The sequence below is a fragment of the Myiozetetes cayanensis genome, unplaced genomic scaffold, assembly GCF_022539395.1.
Source record: "Myiozetetes cayanensis isolate MyiCay16 unplaced genomic scaffold, myiCay2020 scf6-25, whole genome shotgun sequence".
Taxonomy (NCBI): Eukaryota; Metazoa; Chordata; class Aves; order Passeriformes; family Tyrannidae; genus Myiozetetes; species Myiozetetes cayanensis.
This window is the reverse complement of record NW_026087853.1, coordinates 15823335-15838067: the sequence shown is the minus strand read 5'-3', so window position 1 is coordinate 15838067 and position 14733 is coordinate 15823335. Positions and strand designations below refer to the sequence as shown.

At 38.2% G+C, this 14733-nt stretch overlaps 1 protein-coding gene and 1 non-coding gene across 4 annotated transcripts in view; both read left to right on the top strand.

Moving 5' to 3' along the window:
* TTC8 (tetratricopeptide repeat domain 8) overlaps positions 1-9968 on the top strand; it is a 40458-nt gene extending 30490 nt beyond the window's left edge. For 2 of the 3 annotated variants that reach the window (XM_050335674.1, XM_050335673.1), the window contains 6 exons: positions 116-226; positions 3675-3814; positions 5029-5203; positions 6360-6482; positions 7641-7724; positions 9351-9968. In XM_050335674.1, coding sequence (XP_050191631.1) covers positions 116-226; positions 3675-3814; positions 5029-5203; positions 6360-6482; positions 7641-7724; positions 9351-9467 — 750 coding nt within the window. In that variant the 3' untranslated portion in view covers positions 9468-9968. The remainder of the gene's footprint in view (positions 1-115; positions 227-3674; positions 3815-5028; positions 5204-6359; positions 6483-7640; positions 7725-9350) is intronic. The other variant, XM_050335675.1, reaches the window with a different exon arrangement.
* Positions 638-709, top strand: TRNAD-AUC (transfer RNA aspartic acid (anticodon AUC)). Its single transcript has one exon. It is a non-coding gene; the product is annotated as a tRNA-Asp (tRNA).
* Positions 9969-14733: the final 4765 nt, after the last annotated feature.

Sequence of the window (14733 nt, the reverse complement as noted above, 5' to 3'; positions counted from 1 at the left end):
GTTTATTGCATGAATAATGGAGGTGTCGTGCCTTTTATTTCACTCCCATGTTAAACAGCAGCATAGGTATAAAAATCAGACATTTAACATGTATATACGCTTTTTATTTGCTTAGGTGTATTTGCGCTTAGATCAGCCTGTGACAGCTTTGAACCTTTTCAAGCAAGGGTTAGATCGATTTCCTGGAGAAGTGACTCTTATTTGTGGAATTGCCAGAATCTACGAGGTATGCACCCACTACACAATCCTTACAGTGGCCAAATTTAGGTGCTTGAGCTAGAAAAAAGAGCCAATAGTTAAATATAACTGTAAGATCATCAAAAATTACCTATGCTGATTTTCAGTACCACTAATGCAAAGCAGGTAACTTAACACAGAGATACTAAAGTAACATCAGAGGAGCCTCGCAGGCTTATTGATTTCAACAGTTAATCACACTGGTGAGGTCCTATTTACCCCTGGCATGCAGAAGCACACTGGGCCAAGTGGTCCAGATGTTGTCCATGTAGCTGAGGCTAGTTTATCTGTGTTTCACTGTATGCTGAAACTGCTCAAGTCACCAACAGCCTGCTAGCAGAATCAATCAGCAAAATAGTTTACTTGTTGATGTTGTTTTTATTAGCACTATGAAACCATTGCCCTGGTGGTCTAGTGGTAAGGGCGCGGCGCTATCACCGCCGAGAGCCGGGTTCGATTCCCGGTCAGGGCCACTCCCGGGCAGGTGGGGCTCATTAGCCCTTAAAGGCAACCCATCTACGTCCTGAGGACCTCACTGCCACCGTCCAAGCTCGCTTGGCCCCGGCAGATGAACCTTAGGATTAAAGGGTGGGCTCAGTTCCGCGCACACTGTGTCTCACCTAAAAAATCCAATGCGCAGGCTGGAAGGTGTAAAGACCTTCCCCGGATCTTCGCTCGTGAAGACTGGCCATTATTATGAAACCATTGGTTTCTTAAACCAGTGGGAACAGTTGAAATGTGAATGTTTTTTAGTTAGAATGTAGATGTAATTTTAAGTAGGATTAGTTTTAAAGGAGTTTCATTTTAGCTTGGTAACCATGCATTTTGTATTTTAAAAGTGTGTATTTTTATGTCAAACAGTGGACTTATTATTGGTTTTCACTGGAAGTTGGTAACGATGCTGTTCCAGAACAAATGTTTTAAACAAGTCATGAATTTATGGTTTTTTTGGTCTACATTCGTATTTGGCATTCTATCCTGTTCTCATCATTCTCATCTAACCCCTAAGCTTTAATCCATTTTCATATTAAATCCTTTTTGTCCTTCAGCAAGGAAGCAAACAGCTGCATAATTTTTGGAGGCTTTTCTTTCTGAATTGTTAAACAGTTATTAATATGGATATTATTTTGCAGAATCATATATAACATTGCATAACGCTTTAAGGAATTATTAAAGAGCAGCATATAGTTGATAGGATCTAGTTTTGCACTGACACCTGGTTGCAGGATTATAGCTTCATTAGCAAAGATTTGTACTGCAACACAGGGCTGTTCTCATTACCTATACTCCCAAGTGGAATATGTGCATCAGCCATCTTAATCAGAGCTTTTCTTCCCTATCGCTAACTTTTTACAGTAGGAAGAGTTGTAGAGCTTTTTTGGTTTAAAAAACCCCCATAATTTTTAAAAAGACTACTTTAGTACTATCACCAAAAATCCATTTTGTAATAGCTAAATGCACTACTGAGGTTAAATAAAAGCTTCTTCTTTAGTTATGTTGAGAGCACAGTGTATCTACAGCACACAGGTACAAGTTATTCCTTTCTAAACACAGATATGAGGTTGATCTTTTCTGCGGTTTGGGACAGGGTTCTCTGGGCCTTCCACTCATCAGAAACAGTGTGCCATCATTTACAGCAATGAGTTCACCCTAATTCATCTTCCAAGTAGCACACATCCAAGCATATATTTTTATCCAATATAGTTGTCCTAATTGACATATCCTAGGTAGTACAAATTTTGGTAAATTCATGATTCCTGTTTACAAAGACACATAATAATTCTTCATATGCAGTTATATTCTCATTTTTGTACAGAGTAATTCATAAGTTGATTTACAAAGCATTGAAAATAATTGGGGCCTTGACTGGGGAAGTAAGTGTGTTCTGGTTACCATACTGGGAAACTGACTGCACAGCTCTGTGTATCACAGACATTGTGCAAGAAGTGGCAAGTGCCTGTTGCATGTGTGTGGTGGGGTGACCCTGACTGGATGCCGGGTGCCCGCCAAAGCTACTCTATCACTCGCCTCTACAAGTGGACAGAAGAGAGAAAATAAAATTAAAAGCTCATGAGTTAAGGACAGGGAGAGATCAATCACCAATTACTGTCAAGGGAAAAAGAAACTTGACTTGGGGATATTACTTGAATTTATTACCAATCAAAATCAGAGCAGGATAATGAGAAGTAAACCAAATATTAAACACAACTTCCCCCCATCCCTCCCTCCTTCCTAGTCTTCCCCTCCTCCCTCCTCAGTAGTGCAGGGAGATGGGGAATGGGGGTTACGGCTCACACGTCGAGCACAGAAGGTAGTAGTGAATGGGGGAACATCAGACTGGTGACCTGTCACTAGTGGGGTTCCACAGGGCTCCATCTTAGGCCCTGTGCTCTTCAACATCTTCAAAAATGACTTGGACACAGAACTGGAAGGGAAATTAAGCAAGTTTGCAGATGACACAAAACTGACAAGAGCTGTTGACTCCCTCAAAGGCAAGGAAGCCTTGCAGAGAGACCTCAAAAAATTAGAGGATGGGGCAATCACCAACCACATGGAGTTAAGAAAGGGAAAGGGCCGGATTCTGCACCTGGGATGGGGCAATGCTGGATCTTTGTGGGGGGATGAGATGCTGGAAAGCAGTGCCACAGAAAGGGACCTGGGGGTTCTGGTCAATGGGTCAGCAATGCCCTGGCAGCCTGGAGGGCCAACCATGCCCTGGGGGGCATCAGGCAAAGCATCACTGGCCGGTCGTGGGAGGGAATTGTCCCTCTCTGCTCTGCACTGGTGTGGCCTCACCTTGAATATTGTGTGCAGTTTTGGGTACCACAATATAAGAAAGATATTAAGCTATTAGAGGGTGTCCAAAGGAGGGCAATGGAGATGGTGAAGGGCCTTGAGGGGAAGCCGTAAGAGGAATTGCTGAGGTCACTTGATCTGTTCAGGCTGGAGAAGAGACTGAAGGGACCTCATTGCACTCTACAACTTCCTTGTGAGGGGAAGAGGAGGGGCAGGCACTGATCTCTCCTCTGTGGTGACCAGTGACAGGACCCAAGGGAATGGTTGCGTTTTTGTCAGGTTATGTTTAGGTTAGATATTAGAAAAAGATTCTTCACTCAGAGGGTGATTGGGCAGTGGAACAGGCTCCCCAGGGAAGCGGTCACAGCACCAAGCCTAACAAGAGTTCAAGAAGTGTCTGGATGATACCCTCAGGTACATTACATGGGATGGTCCTGTGCAGGGCTAAGGGTTGGACTTGATGATCCTTGTGGGTCCCTTCTAACTTGGCATATTCTGTGATTCTGTGAAGTATTATACAACATATAGGTAAAACACTCGGTAGATTGACATTTTAGTAAGTTTTATGTTTAGTAAGCTCTATGATATAAAAATAGATGATAAGCAGTAGAAGTAATTGGAATTTTTGTCCAATTTTATAGGAAATGAACAATATCTCCTCAGCTGCAGAGTACTATAAAGATGTCCTTAAACAAGACAATACTCATGTGGAAGCCATTGCATGCATTGGCAGTAACCATTTTTATTCAGACCAGCCCGAAATAGCTCTGCGGTTTTACAGGTATCTACACTTGTGGAGAGGGAGAGAGGGAGGGAAAGTGGGAGGGAGGGGAACTAAATATGTGGGAGGGTAATATAAGGGGTTGATTTTTGTATTGCTGGTAGGAAAAACAAATTAGGAGATTGGCATGGGAGGACAAATGAACATTTGAACAAATATCACCATGAAATCACCTTATGTATCTTCTTATCCAGTGATAATTACGTCATTCTCTTAAAAATTTGTTGTCATTACATGACGAGTGTCAACAAAGATTATCAAAGCAGTTATTCAGCTAATACACAAGTCAAGTTCCTTCACAGCATGAGGCAGTTTGAGAACAGTGGATATTACTCTCAGCTTCAATTGCATCCGAGAGGCATAAGGACTTCCTATTTAGCCCTTTGAAAAAGAGGAATCCTGAAAAACTTCACCTGAAGTGACCAGGAGTTGTGACCACAAAATCCCTGACCTGAATGTGGGCTGGGCTTCCTGCATGTTTTACTGAAAGCAATAAAAACACAGTGTTAAACAGTGCTGCTTGCTTTTTATTTCAGTACAGTCAAGAGGGCAAAGGAGCCTGACTCATGTTCTTGAGTCTGTTGGACCTGAGCTCTTATGCTTTAGGTTAAGGAACTCCCAGTCGTGCTGCAGACAACAGCCCATTTTCCCTGGTCCTCAAAGCATTTTTGTTTTTCCTATAAGTATTAACAGAATTTTTATAATATAGCTCCGTTCTAAAAGACACATGAAACAACATCATTTTGAAAATCTTGAGTTATACTTCATATGTAAGATTAATGTAGATTCACATCAAGATGTACTATTACTAATTAAAGCAGCACTGAAGGATGCAAGGGTATCAAGCAAAAAATTGAAGTGTGAAGAGTTATAAAAAGTAACTGCAATGAATTACAGCTTGATTGAGGTCAAGGGATTGGAAAGAGGAAATGGAGAAAGTCTGTGTCCAGCTCTGTTGTACAGTAAAGTCAGATCATGTGACCCAGTCAAAAAGACAGAAGTCACTAATTTACACAGAGTGTTTTGCACAGCTTTGATTCTAATAAGAAATGCCTTGCACTGCCCTTCATGAAACTACCAAGTGTAAGAGTATAACACTTGTTTTTTACACTCTCTCAGAATAGGAAGAAAGTAAGAGAGAACTTTGTCTTTTAGAACTCTTATTTGAAATTAATCAAAACCATAAATGAAACAAATATTTTCTTTCAATCTAGACGGCTGCTGCAGATGGGTGTTTATAACTGCCAGCTCTTTAACAATCTGGGCCTCTGTTGCTTCTATGCCCAGCAATATGATATGACACTATCTTCATTTGAACGGGCACTGTTTTTGGCTGAAAATGAGGAGGAAACAGCAGATGTGTGGTACAACTTGGGACATGTGGCTGTGGTATGAAAAATATTAACAATCTTTCTTAATAAATACAATTGGAAAAAAATAACTAGGAAGGAGTAATTTCCCTACTTGGAAATACAAAACCCAATAGTGTACAGAATAAAGTCCAGTACAGATGGAATTTTATTTGCACTTCGGCAGAGAAGAGGCAGCAAAAGAAAAAAACTTTACAGTTTTGACTGTTAAAAGATGCTCAATCCCCACTGTCTTTAACCTTCCCATTTTTCTAAAACATTGCACCATGTACCTGCCTTTGAAGGCCTTGGCTACAATACAAGATAATCTGACAAAAAATAATTGAATTCAAGATATTTTTCTGGGAGCTGTTATTTGTGTTACATGGAGCATTAAACCAATTCTATTGTCATAAAAATACACATTCAGCAGCAAATGTGATAAACTTTGTTAAATTTCTACACAAATTTTCATTCTTTGCCCATTTTTGCAGGTGTTTTTCCAGAAGTTGTGTTAGATTTCTCTTTAGCTGCATGCCCAAAATTAGTTTACTGAATAAAGTTTTTGACAATTTTCTAATATGAATTGCCTTCAAATGATTTCTGATAATGATTTAGCTTGAGTCAGAGAGACACCCAACTGTTCATCTTGCTTGTATTGCAACTGGAATAAACACATTAATTTAAACTGCTAGAACATTTAAATTTGAACTCTTGTGCCTCTATCTTTTAGCATTTGTCACTTTTGATTTTAACCTGATGCTATATCAGTGTCTTTCATAACACTAAAGTACTGTTCAGCTGCTCCATCCAAGAAATGAATCTCCCTTAATTTTTGTCTTCTTTTTTAAAATTTGTGTAGAGACAGAGAGGCATGATGACTTCCTCTCTGGAGACATCTTACCCTGCTATAGACAGTAGCAGATAGCATAGTCTTTAGAGGACACTTCAGTAATCTAAAAGTTAAATTAGATGAAGCGAATACCCCTTGGGGCATGAAATGATTCTGTCTGGAGAAAGAATAAGAAAAAAATGAGAGAGTCTGGGAAGAAAGCACATATGCTTCTGATCAGTATGTTTTTATTGTAATTTGCATTCCATGTTAGTACATATGGGTGAAAAGATACTACAGACAACAAAACAGATGCATGGTGTTGCCAGTCTTTTCACACATTAAAACACAGTCTTACTTTTAGGGGATAGGAGACCTGAATCTGGCTTACCAGTGTTTCAAGCTAACGTTAGTCAACAACAACGACTATGCAGAAGCTTACAACAACTTGGCTGTGCTGGAAATGCGAAAAGGTCAGATTGAACAGGTCAGTGTTGAATCTCAGCCTAAGCAGAATGCTTCATTTGGCCCTCTGCTGTTCAACAAACGTGTCGTTTCTCTGAGGTTGAGGTATCATATGAATGTCTAACTTACTGTTACAGGAAGAAAACACGGGTAACTGTTATGCATGTTTCACTGTAACCACCATGTTGTCATGCCATCTCCCATTAAACTGCTCATTCTTAGGCTTGTCCAAATGGATCATCAGAGTCAAGCAAGGTTTACAGTTGTTTTGCGGTTGTTGAGTTGTATTTTTAAGTTGTGGATTGCTAACAGCTAGCACTGCAGAACCTTTTCGTTAGTGTCGCTTCCTGTCTACCCTAGTTTTTGGCTTAAAATTTTTCATTTGCTTCTTGTATCACATCTATAATTACAAATCAGTATCATCATGGCGATAAATTATGCCAAAAAGAATTAAAAAAAGTGAAGATGTTTTGCTTATCTTGGATTTGGTTTCACAATGTTCTTTCATAAGTACCGTTACATGTACTCAGATTTTTCAGAGTTAGGTAGTTTTATTAGATTCTTAACTTTGCCTTCTCAAGCAGTTTACAGATACTTTTGTTTTTAAAAGTTTTGGTTTCTTCCCTGCTAAATTCTCCATTTTCTAGTAGAAGCATTCACAAGTTGACCTTAATTTTATGTTGGATTTACAGAATGAAAATATACACCCTGATACTTAATTTCTTTTACTTTTCTATACCACTATTTTACTAGTCAGAAAAGAAAGGCTGATTTTATTGAAAGTTTTGAATGTGAAAGCTGTCTTTTTGATTAAAAAGCTGTCTTTTATGATAAAATTTATGTTTTCAGGGATGCTTAAGACAGTAGTGTCAGAGACAACAGATAAATACAGCAGCATGTTCTTTAAATACTTGCTTTTATTTAAATACCTAATATATTCTCTTCAGTGTTTAAAATTGAATTGCTTTACTGAGTATGTCCCAATATGTTTTTTTCTGACTCAACCAAGAGTCTTTATTAATTTCAATGCTATTCAACTGTATTATGCCTACACTATTGGTGTAACCATGTTGAAAATGGCTTTCTTAGTAAACGCCTACTAAAGAAAACATATTCACTATTTATTATATTCTAAGAATTATTAATATTTCACTATATTTTTTTTTGTTTCTCTGTATAGGCGAGAGCTTTGCTGCAGACTGCTTCATCTTTAGCACCTCATTTGTATGAGCCTCATTTCAATTTTGCCATACTCTCAGAGAAGGTAATGCACTGTCCTGTTCTTGTCATCTAAAAAATGAGTCTTGGTGAGGCAGGGGGGGTTTTACTGGTAGTACTGAGAATTCCAGACAGGAAAGATAAAAGAATGAAGACTGCACAAACTCAAGGAAAATGTAAGTTATGTTTTTATTTTGATACCCAGAATTGTGTCAAAGTAGTCATTCCAGTGTGCTTTTGAGAATAAATGAGGCAAATTAGCTATAAAGTAACTTTTTAATTGTCCAAATGCCTGGAAGATGAACAATTCATTAACAATTCCATCTACAGTCTTTACAGTCATTGGCTTTTTCATAATGTGAAGTGAAATAGTATCATATGATTTATCAGTAATTATAGAAGAAATGTCCTTTATTTATGCCATAATCTTACTGATCTCAAAAGGAAAGTCAGTTCTTCAGCTTTACAACCTTTGAATTTTTTGTGTTAATAATTTATTTCATACAGAGTGTCTGAGACACTGTATTAACGGTGTGCAACATTCCTGATAATAAGGAGAACTTGTATAAGTCCTTACATTTTTCACAAGAAAAAAATTGCTTCTTTGCTTGTGCCTACACCTTCAAGATTCTGTTATGATTCTGTGTTGTGTGGGCAGCTCAACTCCTACAGATACTAAAGTACACGCGTCAAGAAAGAACAACCCATTAATTTGTAAGCGTATCCTCTCCATTGTGAAACGTAAGAGGGTTTTGAATAATTGCATATTTTACCTACCAGTTAAGGAGTGAACCCTGGTCTGCAAATGTCTTGTTGCGTAGCTTTTGCACAAAGAACCCTCATAGGTTATGGGAGAAGACAGACAGATGTTGATACAGTGGGGTAATGCAATCCTTAGATTTGATGTAAGGCCATGGTTTACAAAGCATGACTTCACTGGCCAGGACCCTGGTTTCTTCTCCTTCAGAGAACTGTTGCTGCACTGAAGCTCTGCGTTGGCTGATAGACAGGCAACAAAGACCTCCTTCTGACTGTCCATATCTCCTTCCTTTCCATCCAGGAGTTATCACTTTTACTAGATGTATTCCCAAACATTTGGATTCTTTTCTGCTGAACCCACTTTCTGAGATGCTTTCTTTTTCATCCTTCCAAAAAATGATGGCTATTTAGGAAAAAAATTAAGTTCCCTAAGTAGGGAACAATTACTTATAAAAGCAACAGAGGAGCAACATCAGTTCTCTAACATTGTGATGAAGCAGGAAATCACATGCAGTTGCAGTTTTTACAGAGGCCTTATGGGTTGTGTTTTTCTTATATATATAACAGCACTTTGGTGAAGTTGAAAAGCAAAACTTCAGGTTTTTTATTCCTCCTTACTTCAAGCACTGGGCATAGTGTGTACCTTGTCCATTCTCCAAGAAGTCGGGTGAAATGGGATATGTAAAGCATCCCTCTCATTAAAACCACATGACTATCTTTTTCTTCTCATCCCTTGATAAGGGGGACATAACTCTGAGTTCAAAAGTCTCTGTTCTGACTCTGTATACTCTTAAGACCAGCTAGGTTTAAACATCCATGAGCATCAGAAATGTACTGCACAGAATGCACAGAATACATGACATAAACACTGCAATGCTTGGATTTTCAGAAGTGTTTTGTGTGTTTCTTTTAGGTTGGAGATCTTCAGAGGAGTTACACAGCTGCTCAGAAGTCAGAAGAAGCATTTCCAGGCCATGTTGATACACAGCAACTCATCAAACAGTTAAAAGAGCATTTTGCTATGCTCTGATGAGCATGGTTTTTATTATGTAAGAACAGTTAGCCAGAGCAAATGTCCCATACAGCATTTTGAAAATATCAGCTCAAAGTAGATGAACTAAATGCATTCCTGTGGCAAAGCCTGTGTTACTTTGAGTAGCTGGAAAGGTTTAGGTTTCAATTTCTTGTCATCTTAAAACATAACACTGATTAAAAGGCAACTAGAACACGTTGCAACTATGTACACAAGAAATTACAGAGAAGGATTTTTTTCCTTACTTTTATGCTGGAAAAAAAAGTGGTTTTAAACATTCCCACGTGACAGTCTGTCAAGTAGCAGAGTAAGAATACTTCCTACCTGGTCTTCAAAGCTGGCTTTTGATAGTATACTTTCTTACTGAATGTTAAGTTTTAAAATTAAAATACCTAAGAAGAATTTAAAATAATACATATGTAAAGCAAAAACTCTTATATTCCTTGTTGTATTCCTTGTGTATGAATTAAATAAATACAGTTCATATGCTTTGTCTCATTTGTTTATGTAAGTTAAATTACATCCTTATTGCCATGAAAATAGCAATAGTTTGTGTTCCTCCCTACCCAGGAGAGAGTTTATTCTGGATCTCAGCGAGGGAGAAGGGTATTTAGAAGCTTGTGGAGTTAAGAACTAATAGTTGAGAACAAGGCATTGGTGGGGTGATTACATGTGCTGCCACATGAGCACTGTTGCTAAATAAATATTTGGATCATCAAGAATACCACTAAAACCAGCAAGTGAAGACTTACTATCATGCTTTGCTTTTTAACTAAAAGGAATAAACTTGCATGAATTCCCAACTTGACCTTTCTAAACGACCTTTAAGAAATGTGGGATGCTAAGGCAATCTGAAATGGCACATCCTGAAACAGACCTTAAAAATCTTTTAATGTTTCTCTGATATATTATGGGAGTCTCCTGGCTTAAGGAGCAACCCTAAACACACTTATTAATGTTATGTATTTCTTTTTACTATTTGTTACTTCTCCACCCTCATCAGCAACCCTAAACACACTTATTAATGTTACGTATTTCTTTTTACTATTTGTTACTTCTCCACCCTCGTCTTTCTTTGTATGTTGTAGCTGGTGAAGTTGGATGCTGGAAGCTTAGAGAAGTGTGCCCACAGGTTCCCTCCCAGAGCATTCTGTAGGTGACAGCTAGAAACACTGTCATTAACTGCTGCCACACAGCGTGAAGTGCAAAAGCATTATTGGCTGAATAGATGCAGCATCTTTAATGGAAATTTTTTTTGTCCACATTGATCTTTGAATTGTTGGAAATTCATCACAAACTAATAAAAAGAGAATCTTAGTTATCAGTAATTTTCATTACTTAAGTAAGACTTGACTTGCTGCTAAAAAGGATGAATTTATAGGGAAGTTCTATCCTTTGACCTACTGTATTTGTCTTTCCAGCTGACATTGCTAAACTTAGGAAGCCACCAGAAAAGAAAACTTGTCTTAGCAGTTTAAACACAACTGTTGAGAATTTTTGAATGTCATATTATTAACTCAAACTAATTTTAAAATTGCATAGTAAATAAGATTATTTCTGTGTGAACAGGAATAGAAACAAGTAATACAACTTCAGTTTTTAATCTAGTGTGGCAGTTCAATAGTTCCTCATAAGTGCTTATAAGATGCCACTTACTGTGATCACTGCTCAGGTTAATGATCTGAGTAACTGTTTGGGTTTTTGGGGAAACAGTACCCCTTAATACCTAGACTGGACATGATTATTCTTTTAATATTGAGGAATTTATGGAAATTTAATGAGAAAAGGCTCATGTATGGTGTCGTAATGGTAAGTATGGTAAGTAATCCTTTACATAATATGCTTGTGCAAATTAGAAATAAAACCCAAACCCCCCACACAAACACAAGTTCTAAACAAGGATTAAAATCTTTTTATCTCCCTACTGTGCAGCATCTGCAAGCCATTCCAAATTTATGTTACGTGGTATATTTTGATTGCCCCAGAAGGCAGGACCTATTTGCTTTGCTGACCTTTCATGCCCCAAAGCAAGGGTCTGACAGTATATTTTTCATGATTAGCACATGTACAAATGAAATCAAATGTGGTAATGAGTAGAGCACCACAGTGAAACAACAGATGAATCAGCAGGCTGTTTGTCGAGGAAGAATCTTTCGATTTTATTGTATGTTAATTTGGTGCGAGCTGCAGCAGACAGCTGAATGAGCAGCCCCTGGGGCAAACCACCTTCGGTTCATTGAGGACAGCAGAGCACAACACAGCACGCTGGAATCCGTGTTCATCTCTGCAGCAGGATCACGTTAGGATGGTGTGACCTTAATATTGCAAGCAGCGTTTCTGTAACACAGCAACCATTTTTCCCTGAACCTGTAGCACAGCTCCAGGTACGTCCAGCCAGTCTTTAATCTACAGGGTTGATAGTGTCCACAGCAAAGCTGCCTGGAAGGAAGCTCAAAGCAGATGTCTGGGGGGGTCTTGAAGTTTCGGTGTCCCCACAGGAAAGGTCTGTACAGTTTATGGTTGTTACCACCAGTTCCAGCCTTCCTTCTTTACCAGCCTTCTTGCTGGGGTCTTTCTGATGGCTGAATCCAATTAAAAGTTGGTAATGTAGGGTTAGGATATTAAAGGAATTTGATTGTTCTGCTAGATGTTATAGCCACAGCACCAGCCACAAAACTGTTGCTGAAATTAATCAGAATTTGCAGTTGAGGGTTGTGGATCATTTTGGCTGCAAAAAGCATCCTCAGAGGTCATTGGGCAGGACAGAGTCAGTTTTCCATTAGGTGCCAGTTCAGTCACCTGAAGTGACTGAAAGACTTTGGGTAATGATCCAATTTTGTTGCTGCTGCTGGTGAGCTTTTTCTTTCATTGCTTCCTGTCTTTGTAGTCTAGAGGGAGAGATTTTGGGGGTCATTCAGTCTGATCTCTGATATGACATAGGCCTAAACTTTGATATTCAAGGCATATACATTCTTGTATCTCCAGTCACTCTCCCATAGCATTTGAACTCCTGTGCTGGTAAGGTGGTGGCATTACTAGTTTTTCTGAATAGGGGAGCTTTTCAGAGTTAATGAGTGCTCAGGAGCTGCAAATGCTCAGGAGCATCTGTAAGGAGGTTAAATCTGGAAGATACGTCACCAGAGAAAGCAAATTTTGTTGAAAAACTATCAAGTAAACATACCCTGAATCATGCTGAGTAACTGAAGGATCTTTACAAGTACTATATTTATGTTCTTTCTGTTGATTAGTTACAGCAATTGCATAGTGCACAGCCTTCTCCTTTCTTATATTTAGTTCATTAAAAGGTCATAAAGATTTAGCTGAAAAAGATTTCCTAGTTAGAGGCTGGATCTTTAAAGGATGTGTAAGAAATTAGTCAGGTCAATGAGTTCATAGTAGAAAACTCTCTTCCCAACACATAGTGCATTGTGTTAATTGTGTATAGGAATATATCAACACACACAAATGTGGGGCTTTTCCCCATTTCCAGTTTGCTTTTTGACAGGTATTTCCAGTGAAACCAATTACATTGCTTCAAAAATAAGTCTTGAAGCCAATTAGAATTGAGACACAAGAAGAACCAGCAGGATGCAAACCTTGCTCAGCATTATGGAAAGGGCAAAGTCATTAAGAGCCAGGAAGCTTGTTCCAGCAAGTAGACCACCCCAACAGTTTCATCTCATTTTCAGCTTACTCAGTTTACATAACCATAAAGTAATTGCCAGGACTGTACATTTTAGCTTCGGTATCATTTTATACTGCTACCAGTTCCATATTTTTCCAAGTCTATATACTATAATAATGCCAAGAACCTTTAAAGCTATTGCACATATTAACTAATTAATCCTTTCAAGCAATAAATTTAGATCATGCTAACCAAGGGTCATAAAACCTTCCATCAAGAGCCTCTGGTCTAATTGTGTATGAGATACCACACCAGTTTAGCAACATAACCCTAGAGACTATTTTTGTTCCTGTGAATTGCCATGAGCTAACAGCTCAGGGTTCACATAAAAACATAGTCTTCTAAAATATATGGTCACCTGACTCTTTTTTTGATCAGTAGAACAAAACCAGATGCATATGTCTGCCCCAGCTTTCAAGGATGCAATTGTTGGTTCCTTGAGAGATATTGATGGGGGATATCCAGTACAAAAACTTTGAAAGCTTCTAACTTCTGCCTGCAATCCTGCAATGTCTAATGGCTTAAAATGCTATGTCATTACGAAGCATTTATTTATTATGGTATGAAACAGTAGCTACTTGGATAAATGTAAGATTTGAAATTCAATATAAGTCCTGGGAAGACAGGCTAATAAGCAGAAGACCACATATACCAGAAATCTCTGCAGTATAATACATGGGTATCATTACTGCATATGTGCAAGACATCCACAAATATCTTCAGGTCAGGCTGTAGCAATAGACAGGGAAGGAAATAATTCTCCAAGAGTACCTTAGACCCCAGTCTAACTGAACACTGTGAAAGGTGGGTGAAATGGGAGATCCTATTTTGAAAGGGTATGTGTATATTAGCAAAAAATAATGAATATAATGGTAAATAAACATAATGTGGCTACTTATAAATGTCTGATGTAATCTACACTTTTCAGCCTCACCTTTTATAGTCTTCATTGTATTTATTAGCAGATGTGTATGTGTTTTTCAAGTATTAATTCTTAAGAAATTACAGGCAAAGTTCAAAACCTTTCAAACCACTGGCATTATGTGACAAGTCTCATACAGTCTACCTGAATACAACATCATCTTTAAAGAAAAAGTTAGACATACTCAGCAATCTCAGGAAGTGGCTCTGATTAAGCTGAAGCTTCAAGTGCTCCAATGCCTTTAAAATTAAAAAAATACCACCACCAGAATGTACACCTTTCTACTTAGATCAAAACTTAAAATACTTTAAACTAAGCCTAAGTAATGACAGATATTTGATTTTGAAGGGAAGAGAGAGTTGTTTCTTGGGATAGACCATGACTCGTGTCACATCATCACCTGTAACTTCACACCATGTTTTCTTGGTGAACACTGTGCTGCAACATAAGCCAATAACATATTGTAAAGTAACATACATTGTTAGCCAATTCCCTTCAGGTTGAATATCTGTCATCTCTGGGAAAACAAGGTAATTCAGGCACAAATCTCTTGAATGAGGAAGAGTAAGAGAAAACCAGAACAGTGTTATTTGTATTGGAAACAATATTTTAGTGTTGTACGAAGAATCAACTTTGGGTCTCTTGGCATTTTTCCC